The 24,918-nt window shown below is 37.8% G+C and overlaps 3 protein-coding genes across 9 annotated transcripts; all 3 read right to left on the reverse strand.

Moving 5' to 3' along the window:
- Positions 1-689: 689 nt before the first annotated feature.
- Positions 690-6,299, reverse strand: LOC146680132 (cytochrome P450 2J2-like). 2 transcript variants are annotated; one of them, XM_085447717.1, is made up of 10 exons: positions 6,078-6,295; positions 5,705-5,938; positions 3,805-3,967; positions 3,439-3,588; positions 2,867-3,027; positions 2,330-2,506; positions 2,117-2,252; positions 1,490-1,677; positions 1,266-1,407; positions 690-1,016 (listed from the first exon to the last, which is right to left on the reverse strand). In XM_085447717.1, exons 2-10 carry the CDS (start codon positions 5,903-5,905, stop codon positions 841-843), a joined length of 1,494 nt encoding a protein of 497 aa, XP_085303843.1. In that variant the 5' UTR covers positions 5,906-5,938; positions 6,078-6,295; the 3' UTR covers positions 690-840. The 2 variants fall into 2 exon arrangements, with proteins under 2 accessions (XP_085303843.1, XP_085303844.1); XM_085447718.1 differs by having other exon boundaries at positions 3,458-3,562; positions 5,705-6,299.
- Positions 6,300-7,304: 1,005 nt separating this feature from the next.
- LOC146680133 (cytochrome P450 2J4-like) lies at positions 7,305-14,338 on the reverse strand. Of its 2 annotated transcripts, none has more exons than XM_085447707.1 (9): positions 14,017-14,338; positions 12,777-12,913; positions 12,498-12,628; positions 12,181-12,341; positions 11,434-11,610; positions 11,193-11,331; positions 9,237-9,424; positions 8,629-8,770; positions 7,305-8,482 (listed from the first exon to the last, which is right to left on the reverse strand). In XM_085447707.1, the coding sequence occupies exons 1-9, from the start codon at positions 14,215-14,217 to the stop codon at positions 8,307-8,309; spliced, it is 1,452 nt and encodes a 483-aa protein (XP_085303833.1). In that variant the 5' UTR covers positions 14,218-14,338; the 3' UTR covers positions 7,305-8,306. The 2 variants fall into 2 exon arrangements, with proteins under 2 accessions (XP_085303833.1, XP_085303832.1); XM_085447706.1 differs by having other exon boundaries at positions 12,479-12,628; positions 12,751-12,913; positions 14,017-14,335.
- A 1,029-nt stretch (positions 14,339-15,367) lies between these two features.
- On the reverse strand, positions 15,368-24,888 carry LOC146680134 (cytochrome P450 2J2-like). 5 transcript variants are annotated; one of them, XM_085447714.1, is made up of 9 exons: positions 24,443-24,888; positions 21,108-21,270; positions 20,852-21,001; positions 20,590-20,750; positions 19,959-20,135; positions 19,743-19,881; positions 19,323-19,510; positions 17,552-17,693; positions 15,368-15,782 (listed from the first exon to the last, which is right to left on the reverse strand). In XM_085447714.1, exons 1-9 carry the CDS (start codon positions 24,641-24,643, stop codon positions 15,712-15,714), a joined length of 1,392 nt encoding a protein of 463 aa, XP_085303840.1. In that variant the 5' UTR covers positions 24,644-24,888; the 3' UTR covers positions 15,368-15,711. The 5 variants fall into 5 exon arrangements, with proteins under 5 accessions (XP_085303840.1, XP_085303842.1, XP_085303839.1 ...); XM_085447716.1 differs by lacking the exon at positions 15,368-15,782 and adding an exon at positions 16,033-17,376 and having other exon boundaries at positions 20,871-21,001; positions 21,134-21,270; XM_085447713.1 differs by lacking the exon at positions 15,368-15,782 and adding an exon at positions 16,033-17,376 and having other exon boundaries at positions 19,743-19,878; positions 24,443-24,887.
- Positions 24,889-24,918: the final 30 nt, after the last annotated feature.

Consider the following 24,918-nt stretch of genomic DNA (forward strand, 5'->3'; position numbering starts at 1 on the left):
AGTGCAGGATCCTCCAGTCCAAGCTCCCTTCTGGACAGCTTTTGCAAGAGGATCTTAACAAAGACGTTGCAGCCCAAACACTCTCACAATGACAAGGAAGTCATGATCCAAATAAAGTCCTTCATACCATGTATTCTATACTTTTTTGGTATTGCAACCATCATGGCACACCTGTTGCTCATATATTTTTACATTTCAAATGATTAGTTTTAGAAGCATTTCTAAAAGGATCTCAATGCTCTCTCTACTCTTGCCACCCTAGATTTTTTTCATTTTCTCTTACTTGTCATTTTCCGTCTCTAACGTCAAACACACTTCAGGTAAAGCAAACGACTTTGACTGTGTATTAATGGTGTAAAGAGAAATGAAAAGTTATGCTTGAGATTTTTTTTAATGGTAATTGTTCAGAATTAACATTAATTTCAGCTAAAGTAACAATTTAGAAGAAATGATTCTGTAAGCCTTCAAATACAGTGGAAAGTTTTCTAACAGATTACTTTGATTGTCCTTAAAAGGGACAGAATCCACTTTACTTGTAAAAGCAATGAACCAGGCAGGTATCATATACTCTGAAATCCTTAAACAGAACAGAGACCAACTCCATTATTTCACTTGCCTTAATGTCAGAGTAAAAAGGATGAACTAATCTCAGTTTTTCAGTGGTTTAACATTTTTAGAAATTTCTGTTAAGAGTAGAATAGATTTACATTGTAAAGGTTTGTCAAAAAGGTCTACTGGACTACAAGAACAAAAACTAAACTGCATTAGATGAAACATGTAATAAAGGAGTGATGTATCAAGCTGAGAATCAGACATTTTTAGTTTGTGATAATTCATGGTTTAACGTGGTACAGCACAGAGGCGGTAAGGTTTGGGACAGCGAATGGCTCCCAGCTGGAACTCCAGACTGGGCTGCTCTCCAGCAGGTGCAGAGAATGAAAACCTCTGAAGGAGGGAGGCAAAGAACAGGAATAACTCCATCCTGGCCAGCTGTTCCCCAATACACACACGCTTACCTGAGAATGCATAAGACAGCGTTATTCAGATAATTTACAAAATATTAAATCGTACCACATATTATTAGTGCACCTCTGGAACAAACTAAGGTTACAGTGAACACCTATGGCCTACCAACCAACAATACGTAAAAAATTGCTTAGGCAAATAAAGACATTGTGGTGGCAAGACGATTACAAGGAAATACAGTATTGGGTTTCATTTTGCTCTTTTTAGAGTAGAACAAGAGGTTTTAACTTCCAACCAACCTGCAGAAAATGGAAGGAAGGCCTCTCTCTTGCGAAATTTACCATCCTGGTCCAGAAAGTGTTCGGGGTTGAAAGAGTGTGGAGTTTCCCACATTGACTCATCATGTAGGACCGAGTCAAGTGAAGCCAGGATTATAGTTCCCTGAAGAAGTATGACACAAAAACTGATCACTTAGAAAGGACGTGATAATCAAACAAACAAACACTTGTTGCAGATTGTGTACCTTTGGGATTGTGTACTTATCAATTGTTGTGTCCTTGATTGCACTGTGAGCCAGATTCAAGGGGATAATGTTGCCCACTCTCTGGATCTCATGAATGACCGCATCAGTATAGGGCATGTTTTCTCTGTCAGCCATAGACGGCTGTCTGGATGAACCGATCACAGCATCGATCTCAGCCTGGACTCTCTCTGCGCAGTGAAAACAGGAAACAAGTTTAAAAATAAACAAAGTAAACTAACTGAAACGACTGTGTGCTTTTAAAGCTATCAAGAATAAACTCAGAAAAGTAAAAAATTGTCTTTGTTAAGTTGCTCTTTGTTAACACAGCAAGTATGAGGAGTCTACAGGACAATCACTCAAATACCTTCACACATGGTTTTGACATTGTCATCCTGATTCTGGTCTTCCTGTTCCCTTACAAGTTCTACTCATTTTAAATTAACAGAAAATGTGAAAACAAAAAAGTGATAACTGAAACTGATAAATTTAAAATAAATTTTTAAATCTTAGAAAATTCAAAACTATGCTGCAAAGATGGCTGGAAAAAAAATCCTAATACCACTAACAATAAATATGTGATAGCAAGATAATTACAGCAAATGCAGGCATGGTGGATATTATGCACACCTTGTATGTCAGGGTAGAAGATCATGTAAAGTAGTCCCCAGTGTAAAGTAGTGGTTGTAGTTTCACTTCCAGCAATAAACAGGTCCATAGTGCATGCACTTAAACTGCTTTGATCAAAAACTGAATCACTGCCCTCCTACCAGAGACAGGAATAAATAACTGTTGACATATTTCATTTGAAATGCAAAAAGGAAAACACAGCACACCACTCACCTCTCCCATTTCTGTGAGAAAAGCATCGATGTAATCTCTCGGTGATGCTGGGTTAAAGTTTTCTATGTGTTCTCTGATTTTTGTTTTTATGAAATCAGTTACGTGTTTCGTCAAAGTTAATATCTTCTGATGAGGTCCGGGCAGCCACTTCACCAGCCAGGGCATTGTGTTGTACATCTACAGAACAGAAAGACAGTTACCAAATTATATGATGGTCTGGTAACAACTGTGACATTTCTACCTGTGTATTTCTCTATGGTACTCAAAGGACCCTGAATTAACATGTGTTGGGGAATCCCACAGCTCCTAAGATGGTTATAGAAATCTAATGTCCAGGGAAAAATAAAATCTTTCCAAACCTTATTTTGGAGCAAAGCCAACAAACCTTTTCTAATCTAGATAATGATTAATACAATTTCCAAATATGGCTCCTGAGTAGCAAAATTATTTCTAGAGGCGCTGATCAATACATTTGATTCAATAAGGAGATGTTTGTAATTTTTATGTATTCTTGACACGTGTCTAAAAGGGGTTTACCTGTGTCCCTATGGTTCCCTGTAGGCGTTCCATCTCAATGAAGTCACTAAGAATAGACTGATACTGCTCATCAGTGTACTCAAATCGATCCCCAAATACCAAACAGCAGATGATGTTTGACACAGCGTTGTTTAACAGTGGCTGGGCATTAAAAGGCTTTCCTGTAAAATAAAGAGTACAATGTGAATAAGGCTTGTTTCAGCTCTGCAAGAGTAATGATGTTTCGCAATGTCTGATGATTACACTAATGCTTTAATAATAATAATAATAATAATAATAATAATAATAATAATAATAATAATAATGGATTGGATTTATATAGCGCTTTTCTAGGCACCCAAAGCGCTTTACAATGCCACTATTCATTCACTCTCACATTCATACACTGGTGGAGGCAAGCTACAGTTGTAGCCACAGCTGCCCTGGGGCAGACTGACAGAAGCGAGGCTGCCATATCGCGCCATCAGCCCCTCTTAATGCATGCTTGTCTGTTGGAAAGTTGGAAGAAACACAAAATGATGCATATGTATCAAACAGAAAAATATGTGAAAAACAGTGTGATATTTTTATGCCTTGGTGATCTGCAAAAGCTTCTGTGAGATACTGGCACTCCTGCTGGATGGATAACTCCAGGGTCTTCTTGCCCAGACCAAAGTTTTTGAGTGTATGAAGAGTAAATCTCCTCTGCTGCTTCCACTGATACCCATTTGACATCAGAAGACCTTTGAACACAAACACACACACACACACACACACACACACACACACACACACACACACACACACACACACACACACACACACACACACACACACACAGGTAATAGAAACTAATTAGAACATCTTAATATCCCTATTTTGGCAATTCTGATGCTGTTTGGGCATTAATTATAAGGGAGATTCTTTTGAACAAAAAATGAACAAACAAAAAAACCCACCATTATTTCCAAGTAAGTTTTCAAATGAGGGTAATGTGGGACGATCTATGAAGTCTTCTCCTTGTTGGACCAGCACATCTCTCAAAAGTTTGTAGCCATTAAGCACCACAAGTCTTCCGCCAAAGAGTCGAAGGCTGAAAATCTTTCCATATTTCTCTGCAAACTGAACACAGAGAGTGGACAGGTAATGTTGTGCGTATGAAAACTGTGTATTTATACATCATTTTGCATTTAATAATTAGTGATCAATTAAATCTGAATCTCTTGCACACTGTGTTTTTGTCCTGTCTCCCCCCTCCCCCCCCCCCTCACCCCTAGCTGTTCGAGGCACATGGTTGCCCCTCCTCAAGCCTGGTTCCTCAGGAGATTTCTTCCTGTTAAAATGGAATTTTTCTTTCTCATTGCCAAGAGCTTGCTCATAGAGGCGTTGTTGTGGTTGTATTATTGCAGGGACCTTGCCCCAGCAAAAGAAAAAAAAGGAGGCAGATATTGTTTACATGGGAAGAATGGGTAATTTTAACCCACTGCCAGATGGTTGATAGGCATCTATAATTCAGTTTTTATGGGTTTAAATAACATATTACAGTTCTGAAATTAAAACGTCAGGATGCTAAAGGCAAAAACCAGGTCAACCTGCAAAATAACAGGGAATAAAAGGAACATAGAATAGTCCATTATTTGCACTTCAGTAAATATTTTTCACAGGGGCTTCCCCAAAAACGTCGTATAGTCCCTCTAAAATGTCACGTAAACATAAAATGTCTAAAACTTTATGTTTCAACATAAAATTTTAAATGTGAAAATAAAGTGTTGCTCTAAGCAGTAAATTTGTTTAAATATATTATTCTTATGTATACTGTTAGAATCTATTTATTTTTAATGCTTGTAAATCCCCATTATTTTATGTTATACAATTACCTCGTCTTTTATATCATACATTTATGTTTTATCCTTTACTGCACACAGATATGTATTGTAGAATACTTTTGGATTTAGGTAGTTACACTCAGACACTAACAGATATATAGGGAGAGGCCGCTTCTCTGAGGAATTTGGGTGGGGGTATTGCACTAGAGATGGTACAATAAGGTACAGAAACTTAAGGCTCACTCCACTTGATGGGCATAGACCCACTGCAATCCAGAAGACAGTAGAAGTGGAGACACCCATACTGAACAGCTTGCCTCTCCGCAGAACTGTTTGGAAGGTATTAAAGGCACTGAAAAAACAACAGTTTGCTTACCAACCCTTTAGGAGTGGAGCATGCTGCAACAGGTAGATAATTCCTATCACACTACACTTGGTGTATCGAGGGTAGGTGGGAATTTTTGTTTGACATTTTTTGTAGACTGTACTATTTTCACTCTTCATCATGCTGCTGTAACACAACAATGCAGTATTGATCTATCTCTCCATCTATAATTTTCAGTGAAACACTACAGCTCACTGAGCTGTGAGCCAGAAGAGGAAAAGTGGGGGTGGCCCACAAAGTAAGAATCCAATGAAATATTTGCATCACCTAACAGTTAACATGAAAAAATAGACTTTTAAACATTAAGTACTGTAGTACTGCAATTTTATTTAGTTGGAGATAAGGGGATATATATATATACATACACACACATGAATTTCTAATATTTCAAAACTCTAAGTGGATTGAGCAGTTAAATAGTGAAACAGTCGGCACCCGTACCATAATATAAGTAAGAAAAGCGCAACAACATTGTAGGGGAAGCTGGCAGTGCAGCTGACTTTAACTCCACACCGAGGGCTCACATGGCTGCGGTCTGGGTTTTGAAGCCTTTTGTCTCTGAGCTAGAGAGACAGAGGTCCATTTCGCCATGTAAAACTAATGTGAAATTCTAAGCGTTTGAAAATAAATTGTGAAAATAGGTCATACCTCTGCGAATTGCAGGTGAAATCTGTCAGGTCTGATGCGATGAAGATTACCGATGAAAGGAAGTGCCCAGGGTCCAGGAGGAAAATTTCTCGGCACTCTGTTCTTCAAAAAATCAGCCAGGAGCAAAAAAACACACAGGAATATCAAAATGCTGCTGAAGTCTATCCACTCCAACCCGAGGACACTGTATACTGTCTCCATGTCTTCACTTTTTTGTGACGACCTGTAGCTTTCCTGTTGAACAAGTCATTACAAACCACGTGAGAATGTTTAGTCAGCTGGTCAGATGAGTCAGAAATGGGTTACATAAACTTTATGGTTAGTCGGTAGTCTCAAGTGACAGTTTGAACTCTGTACGTATAACGTATCTTACCGCACCCCGGAATGTAAAGCCTTTACGGCTTCTGGAAAGCGTTTAGCTCCAAATTGCAGCGTACACCAGGTAGTTGGCTCAGATCACGTCTGTTTAGAACCTCCAAATAGTCTCGGTGTGGTGGTTTTGGTCCGGAGGTCCGAACCGCGATTAAGGTGTTCACACCTGTACAAGCACCGCGGTAAAGTGAGCCGTCATTTGTGAGCCGCGGTCAAGCCAGCCGCCTCCTATCCGCCGCATAAATTTCCTTGCGCTTTTACACCAGTCTTTACGGTAGCGCCTTTTCGCTTTATATAAAAATTCATTAAAAATCATCCTGAGTAGTTGAGGTCCAACTTTCAACACATCCCTCCTCTGGGACACCTACTGTACCTGTGTGCCAAGTTTCAGCCAGATTTACTGTAAAATTCCTCAGAAATTAAAGGAAACTTATATTATATAGAAGTTTAAGGTTGAACGGTAATCAGAGTCTTCATCTCTTAGACCTCTCTTCTGTGGATGCAGCTCAATTTTATGGACAGAGACATTGAAGGTAAAGATAAAGAACACCTCAAGTGTAAGACTATAAATTTTTCAAAATTTGCTTTGCATACAAAGTTAAAGTGTCATGATCTGCAATGGCAGTGGAAAGAGGAGAAGGATCCAAATGCAGCCACAGGGCGTGAGTGATGTTGAACAAGAATCTGTTCCTAGGATTTAGTGTTTAGTTGTAGTTTCCTTTTGGCTTTTGTTTTCAGTCTCGTACTGCCTAAAATAAATGGCTTGCTGATTGTTAACGCTTACTTTCGCCTTCCAATTGTCTGCATTTGGGTCCTCACCGCTCTCCATGTGCAGATTGCGACAGACAAACTTAAGGCAGTTGGTCATGGAAGCAGACTGTTTTCCTAGAAATCTGTTGAGTGGAATATTTTTTTAAAATTTAAACTTTTTATCTACTCTCTTGTCACAAAGGCTCACCACAGTAGAAGCTCCATGTTTGAGGGCGTTTAACATCAGATATTCTTTCTGAAGCATCCCTAAAGGGGCTTTCTGTCTCTTGCTCAAACTGAACCAACAACCTTTCACTTGCCAAACAAATGCATAAGAAAGTTTAAAGCAGCTAGCACTGAACCACAAACAGCACCAAGCACCGTTATATTTCTACACAGTGTTAAGACAATGACTCTAACCTACAAGCTTGAAAATTATGGTTAAAATATTTTCTTTAAACATAAATGCATCAGTCCAGATGTTTCCACATAACTTTATTTAACAATTGAGGTAAGGTGATTACAATCTGTAGGTAGGGTGATTACAATCTGTCAGTGATAGCTGTCAGTCCATTACTTCCCTCTGCCAAGGCAAACACTAAAAGTGACACCGCTCATACAAGTTCATAATGAAAAAGGCAAGCATATGTAGAAAGTCCATTTATTTATGACATTGTGCATTTTATAACAAGCAGTGGCATGAAAAATAAAAACACTCATACTAATTGAAAAGTATGAGTGGTGTCACCACCTACTTTGCATGGCTTGTCTGCATCCCTTTGATATCCAAATAAACATAAACTTATATACTTCTCAAAACAGTTTGGGAATTTTAAAGGCCCTTTTTTTTAAGAGTGACAAGAGATCGTTGGTAATCAACCTGCTCATTAGTCAAAGGAGCTTGCAAAGAAAAGCGTCTGGACTTCTTTAAGTTGCTTGAAAAAGCAACCTGCTTTTTACAAATTTTACAAATTCAAGCAACCTGCTCATTAGGTTACATCATATAGAGTCTACTGTAGAATAAAAAGTGATTTGTTATGTTCTTAAAGAAATTGGGAAATCTAAGAGATGGGTTAACACTTTTAGCAGAACACCTTCAAAAATTTGTCACCATCAAAGCAAACAGAAAAAAAGACAAAGTCATTGTTAACTTTTGCTTGATGATGAAGCCCAGGTCAGAACAGGTACCGTAAAGAAAAACAGTGAAGGTACTACGCAGTAGGGTACGTAGGTGAAAAAAGAGAACTCTACTCTATGCATAGGCAGTCAAATGAGATCTCTTAAAAAGTTGTAGTTTAATATTGTAAACCTTTACACTTTTACTTGTTGAATACAGTAGACTGAATGGTTCAGGGGAATGGTCTCCATGGTGAGAAGAAGAAAAAATAAAAATGATAAGATACTCATGCTGTAAGGGTGAAATTATTTAGCAGGTAATGCGATGGAAAACAGATGTTTTCAGTTTGTCATAGCTGATGGCTTAACGCGGTACAGCACAGAGGCGGTGAGGTTTAGGGCAGCGCGTGCCCCCCAACTGGAACTCCAGACTGGGCTGCTCTCCAGCAGGTGGCGAAAGAGAAAACCTTTGAAGGAGGGAGGTGAAAAACAAAAACAACTCCATCCTGGCCAGCTGTTCTCCAAGACACACACGCTTACCTGAGAATAAACAATAGGAAATGGGTTTTATTCAAACAATTTACAAGACATTCACTATATTGCAGAGTTTACTACACTTCTGCAACAAACTAAGGATGCATGCCATTTGGCTAAATCAGTACAAGAGGCTTTAATGTACAACAAACCTGCAGAAAATGGAAGGAAAGCATCTCTCTTGCGAAATTTACCATCCTTGTCCAGAAAGTGTTGAGGGTTGAAAGAGTGCGGAGTTTCCCACACTGACTCATCATGTAAGACTGAGTCCAGAGTAGCCACGATCATGGTACCCTGCACAAAATAATCATACGAACCGAGATACTAAAATTGAAAGACAAACTAACAAACAAAACATCTAAATTGGTACTCATAAAGGTTAACAGAAAGTAAAGTATTACATAAGTAATTTTTAGGACTACAAAATTTCTTAACAATTTTGAGGAAAACCAAACAATATTTCCCCATCTTACATCATAAATGCATTTTATTTTTGGGGAGATGAGTGTTATTATGAAAAGGATAAATTTTACCAAAATATCACTGTGTACTGAAATATACTTACAGTATTTTTTTTTAAATTATTTCCTTTTTTAGTTACCACCTTATTCTAGTGTATATACCTTTAAGTATTTGTCGGTAAATGTAATTGCAGTTCAATTTCAAGTAAAAGTAATTGAAATTCCATTTTATTAAAGGGGAATTTTGCCCTCAGTCATAGGCTAAACTGCTTTTGAAGACCTTTGAAGCTAAACTGTACCTTTGGGATTGTGTATTTATCCACTGTAGTTTCCTTGTTTGTCATACGAAGCACATTGAGAGGAATGATGTTGGCCATTCTCTGAATCTCATGAATGACAGCATCAGTATAGGGCATGTTTTCTCGGTCACTCACAGAGGGCTGTCTGGACGAACCGACCACAGCATCGATCTCAGCTTGAACTCTCTCTGCACAGTGAAAACAGGACACAATCAGAGTGTGTATCAAGGTTATTACAGTTACCTAACACTAAATGAGAAGCTAAAAGTGAGTGTAAAAAAAGACATTCCAAGTCATTAATACCAATATTGGATTATTAGACTACTTATTAAACTACTAAATATAAATAGAAACATGAACAAGACATTGAATGAATTTGTTAACTTTTGTCAACACAACAAGCAACGAGACATTCGAACATATATCTATTAAAAGGTGGAAAGTCAAAATAAATGTCAATCTTTACAAAATGCTGGTTTTATATTGTATATTTAATACATCTGCTGGACTTTTTGTTTTCTGATAACTACTTCCCTTTTATTAAAAAAAATTAAAAAAGAACGAAATTGCACATTTTGGGAAACAATAACTAAGTTAAAGAATTAGATCTACTCTGGAAATTAATGGAATCCAAACTCAAAACAAAAATTTGAAGCATGCTAAAAATGCCCCCAAAATTACAAGATTGTCATCTGGTGATTGGAAGGTTGGTGGTTCGATTTCTGGCTGCCCGAGTCTGCACGCTAAGTATCCTTGGGCAAGATACTAACCCCAAGTTGCTCTCCAATGACTGTGTATGAATTTTAGTTAGAAAGCACCAATAAGCATAGAAAAAAAAGTGTTTGTGTGAATGGGTGAATCAGTTCATTTACCACTACAAGACTGACGTGACAAAATACACAATACGGTTGAGTATTACATACATACAGTGTTGGGAAGGTTACTTTTAAAATGTATTCCACTACAGATTACAGAATACATGCCCCAAAATGTATTTTATTACGTATTCAATTACGTTACTCAATGACAGTAACGTATTCTGAATACTTTGGATTGCTTAATATATTACCATGCTTTTTTACAACTACATGAATGTCCTATTGCTGTGTGATTTATTACTACTATTACTGAAGGTTACTCGCCATACCAATACCAACTAGATTTTTAAATCTTAATATAAATGAGAAACAGTAGGGTGGACATTAGGTAAGGCTGCGCTTTTTGCAGCGATCTCGTATAGAAAACTATTTTGCATGTATATAAAACAGGTTTGCGGCTGTTAAGATAACGTTGGTATCTTAACATCGGTCATTTATCATGATAGAAGTTGCGAGTAAAAGAACTTCTGGCTAATAAGTCGGGTTCCGTGTCGGGCTCGTAGCTGAAAACTAGCTTTACTCTGTTGTCTGGGTCAACTTTGCTAGCGAGAGACAGAGAGAGGCGTTGAAAGGCTGCTCCAACTGAACTTATTGTTTCAGAGGAAAACACGAACACAGTGTACAGTGAAGTCTTAATAGGCTACTTACAACTGGGCTCGTCAAGCACTCTTTTTGGCTGCAGTGGGTATTATTATATTTACATGATTCCATCTCCCGTTTCTGGTCGGTGACAACTCGCACTTTTCGACTTTCCTTTTTGTGCCTCCCTCGTGCTCACAGACGATAACGGGTATGGCCGTCCGTTCTCCCTGCAGCAGCACGGACTACAGTGCCCATTAGGCTACATTCTTTAGGGCAATGCCTGTAACGCTTTGCCTGTTGCCTTCATTTAATTTTAAAAAATATTTCTTCACGTCATTATGAGACACGAAATTGAGACACAGGCATTTGAGCCTCTTAATGCATGTCTTGTTTGGGTTTCCACCAGCGTGGAATTACCAAAAATAGAGAGAGCATAGCCTAAAATATGAAACAGGAAAAGACCAATACATAGTACTGTTGGGTATTACACACGCACCTTGTATATCAGGGTAGTAGATCATGTAAAGCAACCCCCAACGTAAAGTAGTGGTAGTAGTTTCAGTTCCAGCAAAAAACAGGTCCATGGTGCAAGCGTGTAAGGTACTGAGAGAAAAACTTGAATCGTTCTCCTCGTTCTATCAACGGTCCAAGCAGCAGAAATTAAAATATCTTATATTTCAGTTTGCATTACAAGACCAAAATGAACAAACATGATGGAGATCGAGCACAACACTCACCTTTGCCATTTCTATAAGAAAAGCATCAATATAGTCTCTCGGTGACGCTGGGTTAAGGGTTTCTTTGTGGTCTTTGATCCTGATATCTATGAAGTCCTTTATCACTTGTGTCAGAGTGAACATTGTCTTATGAGGTCCAGGTAACCACTTCATCAGCCAGGGAATTATGTTGTACATCTACACAATAGGAAGATAGAATAAACCATATTTTAATGACTGAATAAACATTCATATGTGTGCTCTACATATGAGGCTGTGCATTCAAAGAATTCTGGATTAAAATCTAACAGAGATTTCCACAGCAGCAAAGCTGATGGTAGAAATATAAACCAGAGGGAAAATATTTGAGGGCAAATTCAGCAAACATTTGTTTGTTTTTTGTTTTGATGAGATAGGTTGAGGTCAGGAAGGCTGATTCTCTGAGATTTTGTTTATCTCTGGGGGCTTTATATTTCCCAGGCCTTAGTTACCTCATCTCTGCCCTTTAGTGTGTTTTAAGTCAGTCTTTGTTTTGGCTCCTCACAACTGATTTGGAATTAGAAATTTTGACAGGAGACTGTTCTCCCAAAAACATAACTCTGGGATGCACACTCCACTAAAACTGAAATTGACTTAAGAAAGTTGTGATGTTACAGTAGATTATTAAAGTACATTTATTTAAGACGCTAAAATGCAACTTGTGTATTTTCTGTAAATCGTGATGTAATATGATTATTGCATGATGTAGCACGGTAGGAAGAGGTTCACCTGTGTCGACATGCTTCCCTGTAAGCGCATAACTTCATTGAAGTCATGAAGAATGGACTGGTACTGCTGATCAGTGTACTCAAATCGATTCCCAAACACCAAACAGCAGATGATATTCGACACAGCATTATTTATCAGTAGCTGGACATTAAAGGGCTTTCCTGCAAAAGAAGACAGAAAATGCGGGGTAGAAGGACCCCGTGTCATAACAAAGCAAGCAAACTCTATTGAATTGTACCAATCAGCCTCATAACTTGCAATTTCTTTCACAGTAAAATAGCACAGATGTTTTTTATGCCTTGGTGTTCTGTGAAAGCCTCTGAGAGATACTGGCACTCCTGCTGGATGTATAACTCCAGGGTCTTCTTGCCCAGACCAAAGTTTCTGAGTGTATGAAGAGCAAATCTCCTCTGCTGCTTCCATGGGTAACCATTTGATATCACAAGACCTTTGAACACACAAATACACCGAATTACACTGAATGTAACAAGCATTCGCTTACAGCCCTGATTTGGCTGTATTAAACACTAACTATATATATATTTTTAATGAAAAAGAGAAAAACAGAACCTTCATTGCCAAATAATTCTTCAAACAGTGGTACGGTGGGTCGATCTATTAAGTCGTCTCCTTGTTGGACCAGGGCTTCTTTCACAAACTTGTAGCTATTAATGACCACGGTTCTTCCACCAAAGATTCTGATGGTGAAAATGTTTCCATATTTCTCTACAAACTGAACAAAGACAGCAGGTAGATGTTGTGGTTCAACAGTACTCAGAGAATAAATACTGCTTCTACATCCGTAGTGACTGCAGATAATAGAATATTGAGCAATGCTGCCTCACTAATATTATATCTCGTAGAACCCAAGCTTCTCTCTTGTGTGAATAAAGGCAACTTTAGATAAAGTTCACTGAGTCAATGATTGCAAGAGTTTTAAATAAGGGCTTGCCCGAACTTGTTGTGCTTTACTTCAAAAAGGTAAAAGGTCATTTTAGTAACTATTACATCCAATTATACACTGCTTGTGAACATGATAGCGCAATTATAAAATGTATTTTTAACATCTGAATCTAAATATCTTGTCATATTTGACCTCTGATCTCACTTTTAGATTTTACATCTGTCTTCCTTTCAGTTTGACCCTAAAATGTGTTATATCTTTAACAAAAGTTTTATCAAGAGAAAGAGAATGGTTAGTTAGAAACATAAATTAGCTTATTATGCAATATAAAACAACATTATGTTACATAATGTTGTTTTATATTGCATAATAAGCTTATTATTATATGCAGTTCTTCAAAAATCAATACCTATTTTCCATTACCTACTCCTACATAATGTTTGTGTAATTAAAGTAAGTCTCTGCCATGCTACCTTCATCTGATTTTTACTGCACTACCATCTGCACTTGCATCTTACAGTAAGTACTGTAACGGACAACCTTATTGACTATCTCTATTCACTTTTGTTTCTTTATTAAGAGAGATGTTTGGTTGTGCTGCAGGAAAAGCCAATGAGTGTGTGGGAGGGGTTTCTGGTTGTTGTTTTTCGGAGCTGGAGAGGAGCGGTGACCCTCCATGGGGTGAACGCCCGTGTTCCTGTACCTATATACAACCGTGGTGAGATCAAAACGTCTGGTGCTTGAGAGCACATGTGAACGTTACTGTACTTTTAAAAAGACCACAACAAAAAAAATCAATATGGTAAAAATAAAATAATATTCACTTCAAAGTAAATACTACCCAGAGAATGAACTGCCGGGTGGAGGTTTGCATTCTCTGAGTGTGTCTTGTTTGATTATACAAAGATAAGAATGAAGCCCAGGGCTCGTACCTCTCTGAACTGCAGGTGTATTCTGTCAGGTCTGATGCGATGAATGTCACCGAGAAGCGGGAGAGCCCACGGTCCAGGTGGGAAGTTCTTCGGCACTCTGTTCTGCCAAATATTATTCAACAGCAGGAAAACACAGAGAAATATTAAAATGCTCCTTCCATCTATCCACTCAAAGCCAAGAACACTGTATAATGTCTCCATTTAAAGTTCTTAATGTTGAATGCTGGATTACTGTAGTGTTTTAACTGTGCTGCTACCACGAAACAAAGTGCGATCAGACAAATGGGTCCTTAAACACAAAGGTGAAGGAAAGACTCGTGTTCCCGCATCTGGACTTCAAAATAAAAGCTGATAATGGAGGGGTTGTATTTTCGCATGTGCAACATTATTACACGAATTAAATACAGATTACTTCACCAGTGTCAATATCAGTGTTTGAGCGAAAAGTGTTTATTTCCTGCGTGAAACAAAGAAATATAAGCCACTAGCACAGCCTACCCACTTTTTAAAGAAAAAATACAGTATGTAAACAACGTCCAATTACTTCATACCATTTCACAACCATGGACGGGCCAAAAAACAAACAAAATATATAGCTTCCAAGAACACAGCTGAGTTTCGTTTCTTTATTTACACAATTTAAGTCCTTTCAATGACAGTCAACGAGCATGAGGGATGGTCGTCTGCCATGACCGCTGAGGGGATGAACACAGGACAAAGACATGCTGTGAAAGAGACCAAAAGAAATACAATACTAGAAATAACAGTACTACTTATACACATTATATAATATTCCAAGGTAGCAGTATACAGTATACTGCCTAACTATAGATGCATGAATGCTCCCAAATGGTGTGCCTCTGCTTATTGATGTGTTGAGAATTCAGTGATAGCCATAAAATATTAAAATATTCAAGGTCAGAAGGAAATAATTGTTTGTGGAACCTGTTCCAGATGTAGAGGAGGCGTTAAATCCAATAAAAGCCGTTCTCAGTGAGACATAACCGGTTATACTGACATAATCCTAGAACCTTTGTGTTAAGACTGTTGCACCTATGTGTATAATGTTGGACTATCTCTGGTTGTTGTTTTTTAAGGCCTGGGCTTGTTTTTAGGTTCAAGGTTCAAGGTTCTTTATTTGTCACATGCATAGTTATACAAGTATAACACACAGTGAAATGTAGCCTGACACGCTCCTCGACATGTGCAGAAATGGGAGGGGGGTAGAGGAAGAACATTATCTCTCTCTCTCTCTCTCTCTCTCTCTCTCTCTCTCTCTCTCTCTCTCTCTCTCTATATATATATATATATATATATATATATATATATATATATATATATATATATATATTATATACATTGGGTGAATGTGCAGTAGTAGCAGCAAGCAGGTGAATTCTGTACATTAATATGAATAGACATCTGACTATTTTACAGAATAGGCAATATAAACATATTTAAAATTAAAGGAATTTGGAATGTACATTGTGCCTTGGTTTAGAGTGTCTGGAAGAGAGTCCTGTCTCAGTCAATTATAGATGATGTGAGAGGGCGGATGTGTGTGTTTGTTTAGGGCCCGGGTGGCTTGGGGATAGAAGCTCCTCTTGAGTCTCTCTGTCCTTGCCCGGATGATGCGGAACCTTCTACCAGATTGCAGAAGTTGGAACAGTTTGTTGCCAGGATGGGACGGGTCCTTCAGTATCTGCACCGGCATCTCCTGGTGTAGGTGTCCTGAAGCGGGGGGAGAGCAATCCTGCAATCCTGCTCTTTGTAAATAAAAGAAATGTTCATGATCACCACCCTGGGTTTTGTACTACTTGGCTACCATTCCTTTTTTTTTGTTAGCTTGTCTCCAACTGGTGGAAAGGACCTTAGTTTGGCTTTTTACATGTACAGGAATGCTGACAGCATAAATTAAATTCATTAGGAATGATCAAATTAAAGTACATTAAAAATGAAAAAGTTGATGAAGCGAAAAGACAACATAGAAATAACTCAAAACTCAAAACACAGAAATGATAAAAATAACTCGTGAAAAAGCCTGGTTATAAAAATCTGTCTTTAAGAGGAATTTAAAAGATAAAAGTGATCTCGCTGTCAGCTCCCTGACAGAAAAAGCCTGGTAACATCGTTTCTCACCTAAAATATAGGACGACCAGCAGAGTTTTGGCTGAGGACCTTATGACCAGGTACGATGTCAGATTAAAATACACTTTGGTGGAAGCTCAGAGAGGGCTTTAAAAGTCCACAATAAAATCTTAAAACTAATTGTAAAATCAGAACTCCAAATTTCTAAAGGATCATTCAAGTATTGCATCTTATTGAGCTAATAACAGAAGCAATACTCCCGAGGTACAGAGGTCTTTCTTGCACCAAAATCCTAAACTTAATGGTGTCAATTTGGATGCCCAGTTGCACCCAAACACTCCCCACAGCAAAGAAGTCATGATGCAAATCAAGTCCTTTATACCCTGTATTCGATACTCTTTTGGTACTGCAACCATCATGGCACACCTGCTGCTCATTTTAATACAGCTTAAATTATTGGTTTTGAGAAGTATTTCTAAAATGTGGCAATAACACTTTTACTCAAGAATCCCTTGCCACCCTAGATTTTTCTCACTTCAAACACAGTTCAGGTAAAACAAAAAACTTTGACTGGGTACATGCTGATATATAGAGATATGAAAAGTCAAGCTTCAGAAGAGACAAATTTTCAGAGTTACTATTTGTTTAAGGTCAAGTATTCTATAAGCCTTCAAATAAAGTGGAAATTTTTATAATGTTTTCTTTGAAACAAGCTTTTCTCATCATAACATGACAGAATTCAGAATTGTAAAAGCAATGAACAGGCAGGTATCATATACTATGAAATTGTTAGCCAGCAAAGGGACTCAGTCCATGCTTTCACTTGCTTTAATGTCAGAATGAAAGGATAAACTAATCTCAGTTTTAGCTGGTTTAACATTAAAATGTATACTTGAATATAAAAGATTCACTGTGTAAAAGTTTATCAAAACTGGTATACCGGCTGACAAGAACAAAAATGACAAATCCCATTTTACACACACTATGAGATATGAAAAATACAGAGGGGTAGATACTGTATTAGATAATAAATGTGATAAAACAGTGATTCATCAAGCTGAGAATCAGGCATTTTCACTTTGTCATAGTTGCTGGTTTAACGTGTTACAGCACAGAGGCGGTAAGGTTGGGGACAGCGAGTCCCTCCCAGCTGGAACTGCAGACTGGGCTGCTCTCCAGCAGGTGCAGAGAATGAAAACCTCTGAAAGAGGGAGGCAAAGAACAGGAATAACTCCATCCTGGCCAGCTGTTCCCCAATACACACACGCTTACCTGAGAATACACAGCATACAGTTTTATTATGTTAGATAAAATAGTCACTTTTATCACAGATTAATATTGCACAAACAAAGACATTGTGGTGGCAAGATGATTACAAGGAAAGACATAGTATGGGTTTTTCATTTTGCTCTTTTTAGAATAGAAAAGGTTTTGACTTCCAACTAACCTGCAGAAAATGGAAGGAAGGCCTCTCTCTTGCGAAATTTACCATCCTGGTCCAGAAAGTGTTCGGGGTTGAAAGAGTGTGGAGTTTCCCACATTGACTCATCATGTAGGACCGAGTCAAGTGTAGCCAGGATTATGGTGCCCTGAAGAAGTATGACACAAAAAACTGAGATGCTAAAATTGTAAAATAATCAAAAGTGTGTTACGAACTTGCATGTTCATGTGTTTGTTTTGTGCAGGTGATGTATCTTTTTATGTTAATTCAGCTGTGCCAGGGCCCTGCTCCGATTGGTGCGTGGATACACCGCCCTGACGTGACTGGTCCCAGCTGGAGGACCCGCCCATTAAAAGGAGACTGGAGTGCTATGGCGGGAGAGGTCCTTGCGTTTCTCCTCATGATCCAGCAGTGTACCTGTGGCAGCCGCTGGCTGCAGTGCGGCTTAGAAGTTGTGGAAGTGGAGTGGGTAGGGGTGAGCTGCCGTTTCTTTTGATCACCCGTTTTCTCCTGTTTTGAATTAGTTAAGGAGCTCAGACTCTGTCTTTATTTTTTGGGTTTTGTTTTGGTAAGGGCAGGGGTGCGGGATTTGTGTAGATTTGTTTTGTTTATTGTTTTGGCCTTGGCTCACCCTGAAGTGTTGACACTCCCGTTTTGTTGTTCCTTTTTTCCACATTGTAAATAAATCACATTATAACGAACGGATTTGTTTGCTGTGGCTGCTTGGGTCTTGGGGAGGAAGCGAGTGCCTCACTCATGTTATTGCCTGGCCCTAGACAGGTCGTAACAAGTGTAATAAATAAAAAAAATTAAATAAAATCAGAAGAAAGAGAAAATATCAGATATTTAAACTAATAAAATTCATTGGGACAACACCGTGTTTACCACTGTGTACTATATCATCTTGTTACTCATTTTTTTACTCATTTGCAAACTGAGGAGACCTGGTGCTGGACTTTTTTGGAGAAAATGTCCCATCCTTTCTGATATAGGAATTTAGCTGTTAGGCAGTCTTGAGTTTTATTTGTTAGATATTTTTTTGTTTCATGACTCTTCTACTATCCCACCTTTTTAGGACATGTTTCTGTAATCAGATTCAAAATAAGCTGATAGTTTTTATGAAATAGTAAAATATCTCAATTTAAACATCTGACATGTTTTCTAATATATTTCTGTTACATGTTGGTTTATAAAACTTACAAATCACTGCATTCTGTTCTTATTTAAATCTCACAAAATATCCCATTTCCATATATTTTAGCCAATAACCACAGTTAATAATAAATGCATCTAATTTATCAGGAATTTAGATCATTTTCTGAACAATATTCGAAAGACTCACTCACCTACAGGTTCAAGCTCACATAAACACATGATTTCTGTCTTCCCATACAATACTTGAAACACTAGTATGAACTAGAGTGAACAGCTACTTAATTAAAGTTATAACTTTGTGCAACTTCAAAAAAAATAAACAATGTTTGCATCATCAAGTATCAACAACAGTCCAAAATGGACAAATAACAAAGCTGAGGTCGAAGAGCAAGTGTAGGATCTCCTGAATACTTAGAAAGGACGTGGTAATCACCTTGTTTCAACAGTTTGTCCGTTTGTTTGTTTGTTTGTTTGTTTCGTTTTGGCGTTTATTTGTGTATTGTGTATTTATTTGCTTTTTATGTTTGGGGGGTTGGGTTGGTTCCTGGAGGTTTAAAATGCTAAGCCAGAAAGTCTGACTTGGAAAAATAAAAGGCACTAAAATTATTAGTGGATTGTGCACCTTTGGGATTGTGTACTTATCAATTGCAGTGTCCTTGCTTGCACTGCGGGCCACATTGAAGGGGATAATGTTGCCCATTCTCTGGATCTCATGGATGACCGCATCAGTATAGGGCATGTTTTCTCTGTCAGTCATAGACGGCTGTCTGGATGAACCAATCACAGCATCGATCTCAGCCTGGACTCTCTCTGCGGAGTGAAAACAGGAAACAAGTTTAAAAATAAAGCTTAAGATGAAAATAAACTAAAAAACTAAAACTAAACTGAAATGAGTGAGACTTAAAAAAAACTTAAAAGCCATAATAACTGAGTGTTGTCTGCTGCACAGTTAACTGGGGAGAAAATTCTCATTCCACCTGCAATCAATATGTGATGGCAAGATGATTACACAGTATGCAGGCATGGTGGATATTATGCACACCTTGTATGTCAGGGTAGAAGATCATGTAAAGTAGTCCCCAGTGTAAAGTAGTGGTTGTAGTTTCGCTTCCAGCAAAAAACAGGTCCATAGTGCATGCACTTAAACTGCTGTGATCAAAAACTGAATCACTGCCCTCCTTCTAGCAGAGACAGGAATAAATAACTGTTGACATATTTCATTTGAAATGCAAAACGGAAAACACAGCACACCACTCACCTCTCCCATTTCTATGAGAAAGGCATCGATGTAATCTCTCGGTGATGCTGGGTTAAAATTTTCTATGTGTTCTCTGATTTTCATTTTTATGAAATCAGTTATGTGTCGTTTTAAAGTTAATGTCTTCTGATGAGGTCCAGGCAGCCACTTCACCAACCAGGGCATTGTGTTGTACATCTACAGAACAGAAAGACAGTTACCAAATTATATGATGGCCTGGTAACAACTGTGACATTTCTACTTGTGTATTTCTATGTGGTACTAAAAGGATCCTGAATTAACTTGTGTTGGGGAATTCCACAGATCCAAAGATATTGAAGGAAGTCTAACATCCAGGGAAAAATTAAATCTTTCAAAACCTTATTTTGGAGCAAAGTCAACAAACCATTTCAGTTTGGTGATTCTATACACTCAGTTTATGTTTCAGTGACCACTGAAATTAAAGGTTAATCTAGATAATTACTAACACACTTTCCAATTATGGATGTTCAGTAAAAAAAATAAATTTTAGATCAAGACATTTGAATTCAATAAGGTGATGTTTGTTACTTAACTATATATGACATGTATTTAGGACATGTTGTGATGTAATAAGATTAATAAATGTTGTTGCCTTTTTAAAGGAGGTTACCTGTGCCACTGTGGTTCCCTGTAAACGTACTATCTCGGTAAAGTTATTAAGAATAGACTGATACTGCTCATCAGTGTACTCAAATCGATCCCCAAATACCAAACAACAGATGATGTTTGACACGGCGTTGTTTAACAGTGGCTGGGCATTAACAGGCTTTCCTGTAGAATAAAGAGACAATGAGAATACGAGGCAGTAAAAGGCTTGTTGCGTAATGATGTTTGTGCAATTTCTAAGTGTGTGTGCGTGTGTTTGTGTGTGCCTTGATGATCCGCAAAGGCCTCTGTGAGATACTGGCACTCCTGCTGGATGGAAAAGTCCAGGGTCTTCTTGCCCAGACCAAAGTTTCTGAGTGTATGAAGAGTAAATCTCCTCTGCTGCTTCCACTGATACCCATTTGACATCACAAGACCTTTGGACACACACACACACACACACACACACACACACTGATGCTGCTGGTCTAATTGCTGCTAATGAGATTCTTTTGGGGGAAAAAAGGAAAAGAAAAAAAACACCATTATTCCCAAATAAGTCTTCAAATATGGGTACTGCGGGACGATCTGTGAAATCTTCTCCTTGTTGTACCAGCGCTTCTCTCAAAAGCTTATAGCCATTAAGGACCACAACTCTTCCACCAAAGAGTCGAAGGCTGAAAATTTTTCCATATTTCTCTGCAAACTGAACACAGAAAGTGGACAGGTGTGTTAGTGAGGATGACAACTGTGTTTTTATACATCGCTTTGCATTTAAACATTCGTTTTTATTCATCTCTGACTCTCTTGCACGCTATGTTTTCGTACTGTTTCCATCCCCTCACCCCAAACCAGTCGCGGCAGATAGTTACCCGTCCCCGAGCCTGGTGCTGCTTGAGATTTCGTTCTGCTAAAATGCAGTTTGTTGCCATGTGCTTGATGGTTTCTGGGGTTTTCTCTGTATTATTGCAGGAATTTACAATATCCTAATCACACTGGTGGTAGATGTTGTTTATTTGATCTTTTTTTTTAACCCACTGCCAGGTGGTTGCAAGGCATTTATAATTCACCTTTTATCAGGGGCGGATCTAGAGAAATTTTCTTAGGGTGGCAAAGAAATCAAATGGGGGTGGCAAAATCAAAGCCTTTTTTTCCCCCCAAACACATATGCAGGTGGTTACATATGGTTAAAATGATTCAAATGCAGTAAGTATACACATTTTTCAAATAAATATAGTCTATAACTTAATTATTGTCTGTAGTCCACATAATTACACACTTAAGTTACATAAAACATGTGAGTTTTGATGTTATGTACTGTATAGCCTGTATAATAAATAAATATGTAGCCCAATAAGTATAAAATCCAGAAAGCTACACAACATGGGGTGGTTCATTTACAAACACAAGTCTAACTTAAGTTTCACACTGTTTTTTGTTAGAAAACAATCACATTGTTACAGCTTAAATTACACAAAATGTCAGAAATCTGCACTGTCATGAACAAAAATTTAAACCTAATTTTTCATGATTTGTTGGATTAACCCACTGAGGTCTGAAATACAACCGGCCATTTTTGACTCCTTTTGAGTTTCGGTTTGTATTTCACCCTCAAATTGTTTCATTTTATTTTTTCCCCCTTGCCTTGTTTGGTATCATTCTTTTCAGCTCAACTGAATTTAGTTGTTTTTTTCACTGACATACTGCATTAGTACTATTATTACTATTAATAGTACTATTACTGATCTGAAATCACACAAAGAACTTAAAATCCTAGTAGTATTTTTTACTGTAAAAAAACCCCACAGACATGTTGAGTAAATTTTTATAACTTGAAATGCAAATATAAATTGTTCATTTATTTTTCATTTTGTAAACATATACAACTATTTATCTAAAAATGCAGCCAATACACCTGCCGTTTGTTTTTTTCATTTTCTACAACCATTTAAAAATATTACTAAAATTAAAGTGAGAGAACAATCAGGTGTTGCAATAAGATGCTCCACAAATGATGTGTGCCAATAAAAAAAAGTTTGTCCACCAAAAGACAGAGGAGAACAGCACAGGGATAAACCTGCAGGCCTGACAACAGGAGGTGTATCACTCTGCTGGTTTTCTACTTAGTGACAGTGTTTACATTGCAAATGTGCCTTAGTGACATTCATTAGTGCCCTCACTGACACACAAAACAAAACGACTACACAACAGAACAGCTACACAAGACAACACAATACACTAAGTATACACTCCACACTAAACGTCACAAATCTCCCACATCTAAAAACTCTCCCTCACTCGCTTGCTCTGTCTCGCTGCCGTTACCGTCATTCCCAAAACTTTTCCCTCTTCCCAAACAACCAAATCCCACATGTTGACTTTTTTTTAAATTGGTCGACATGGTACATTTTTCCACCGATAGGAAAGAGGTGTTTTTTTCCCTTTCTTTACCGTTTTCGCGCTGTCCTTAGAAAATGCTTAAAACACACACACACAAAAACGTAACGACAGTATTTAGAAAAAAAGCATGGCTTATATATATTATCATAACTCTGGATTTACTGGCCTGTAATTAAAATGTAAAAACTTTAAAGTCCGAACTTTCAATGTGGGCTGAAATAGAGACTCAGCATGGCTGCAGCTTTTTGCTATGTCAGCTTAAAATAGTCATGTGATTTGGAGGTGCAGCGTGTCCGTGGACCACGGAGGGTTAATAACACTCACCTTCCTTCCATTTCCAGAGTGTAACATCCAACCACCTGTGTAAAATCCAAAATTCCCATGGTGTTGTTTAAAATGTGCTCTGGCACAATCATAAGCATGGCTTGCTACTGAAAACAAGAAAAAAGCTGGTCCTGCTATGGGCTGAACCATTTGTTAATGGTGCAGGGGTGGAACACTATCCAATATATTCAGTTTTAGCATTTATATTCACTGTTGACTGTAACTACGATAAAAACTGTTAATGCTATCTTATTTTAATAAACAACACCGTCATATGCAAAACTGGGGTGGCACTTGGGGTGGCAAGGGATCATTTTAGGGTGGCACTTGCCACCCCATGCCACCCTTCTAGAGCCGCCCCTGCCTTTTATGGATATAAATAACATGCTACAGTTCTGAAATGAAAATGAAATGATGCTTAAGGCTAAATCCAAGGTCATTTTTACATGCTGCAAGGTGATTGCCAACATGATAAATATGTAAAAATATATATTTGAAAATAATTACATATATAAAGAATTACTTAAAAATCGAGTATCATCATTTAAAGAATTTAATAACTCATTCATTTTTAATTATTTTTTGTATTAATTAATAATATTTTTGTTATTTAAATATTTAACATTTTAATTCATTAATGATACATTTAATTAAATATTTAATAATGTATTTATTGACACTCCAAGCCCTCCATACACTTAAACACGCTATGCAGATTTAGAACTACACACGCATAGCACACTCATACCGCAGAGAAATGCAAAAATGTTTGTGTTTGATTGCAAAAGCAAAGCAGGAGTGACATTATTTCATTGTCGGTAATGTTATAAAACCAGCTCCATGAACTGCTGAATGAACAGTCTGACCTACAGAAGCACAAAGCTATTGCGAATCGAATAACAAAATATAACTTGCACATTTGATTAGTGTAACTTAAAGTGTATCAGTACAATTCAGTTAATGAGGCAGAGCGACTTTATTGGGCAGGCCTGGTGTCTTCATCTTAAACTCTAAACTTAGCATAAAATCTTTAAGTTTAATCCTCTAATGAAAACAATAAATGTGTATTTTAAAAGCGGTCAAACTAGAGTGTTACTTTAACCTGTCAGCAATTTGTTTAATATAACATATTATTCTTATGTATAGTGTCATACCTCTGCGAACTGCAGGTGAAGTCTACTAGGTCTGATGCGATGAAGATCGCCGATGAAAGGAAGTGCCCAGGGTCCAGGAGGAAAATTTCTCGGCACTCTGTTCTTTAAAAAATCAGTCAGGAGCAGAAAAACACACAGGAATAAGAAAATGCTGCTGAAGTCTATCCACTCTAACCCGAGGACACTGTATAATGTCTCCATGTCTTCAGTTGTTTGTGCTGACCTGTAGTTCGTTTACAGGTAACAATCAGTTGATCGATTTGTTAACTCCCCCTCGAGCTTTGGTTTCTTTTCACAAAGAGAAAAAAGAGAAACCAAATGCTTCATTACAAAACACGTGAGAACGTTTACTCCGCTTATTCGTCAGATGTGTCAGGGATGGGATAACACTCTTAACTGCGCCAGCACAACAGATCTGAGGTTTGGTACCAAATGCATGCGGTAAGCATGCAGCTGGGGCATGCTAGGTTGTGAAA

The sequence above is a fragment of the Copadichromis virginalis genome, linkage group LG23 (assembly GCF_057382275.1).
Source record: "Copadichromis virginalis isolate Kocher_CV1m ecotype Utaka linkage group LG23, C_Virginalis_male_GT1.1, whole genome shotgun sequence".
In the NCBI taxonomy this organism is placed as follows: Eukaryota; Metazoa; Chordata; class Actinopteri; order Cichliformes; family Cichlidae; genus Copadichromis; species Copadichromis virginalis.

Excerpts from the sequence above, each read along its gene's own strand:
- LOC146680132 (XM_085447717.1), bottom strand. The coding sequence starts at position 5,905 with ATGGAGACAGTATACAGTGTCCTCGGGTTGGAGTGGATAGACTTCAGC. Across the intron at positions 3,968-5,704 it reads TTCACCTGCAATTCGCAGAG|TTTGCAGAGAAATATGGAAA; the intron begins GTATGACCTATT and ends CTCTGTGTTCAG. Across the intron at positions 1,017-1,265 it reads CTTCCTTCCATTTTCTGCAG|GTAAGCGTGTGTGTATTGGG; the intron begins GTTGGTTGGAAG and ends ATGCATTCTCAG.
- LOC146680133 (XM_085447706.1), bottom strand. The coding sequence starts at position 14,217 with ATGGAGACATTATACAGTGTTCTTGGCTTTGAGTGGATAGATGGAAGG. Across the intron at positions 11,332-11,433 it reads TTCTTATAGAAATGGCAAAG|AACGAGGAGAACGATTCAAG; the intron begins GTGAGTGTTGTG and ends GACCGTTGATAG. Across the intron at positions 8,483-8,628 it reads TTTCCTTCCATTTTCTGCAG|GTAAGCGTGTGTGTCTTGGA; the intron begins GTTTGTTGTACA and ends GTTTATTCTCAG.
- LOC146680134 (XM_085447712.1), bottom strand. The coding sequence starts at position 24,643 with ATGGAGACATTATACAGTGTCCTCGGGTTAGAGTGGATAGACTTCAGC. Across the intron at positions 21,002-21,107 it reads AGACTTATTTGGGAATAATG|GTCTTGTGATGTCAAATGGG; the intron begins GTGTTTTTTTTC and ends GTGTGTCCAAAG. Across the intron at positions 19,511-19,742 it reads CTTCTACCCTGACATACAAG|AGAGAGTCCAGGCTGAGATC; the intron begins GTGTGCATAATA and ends TTCACTCCGCAG.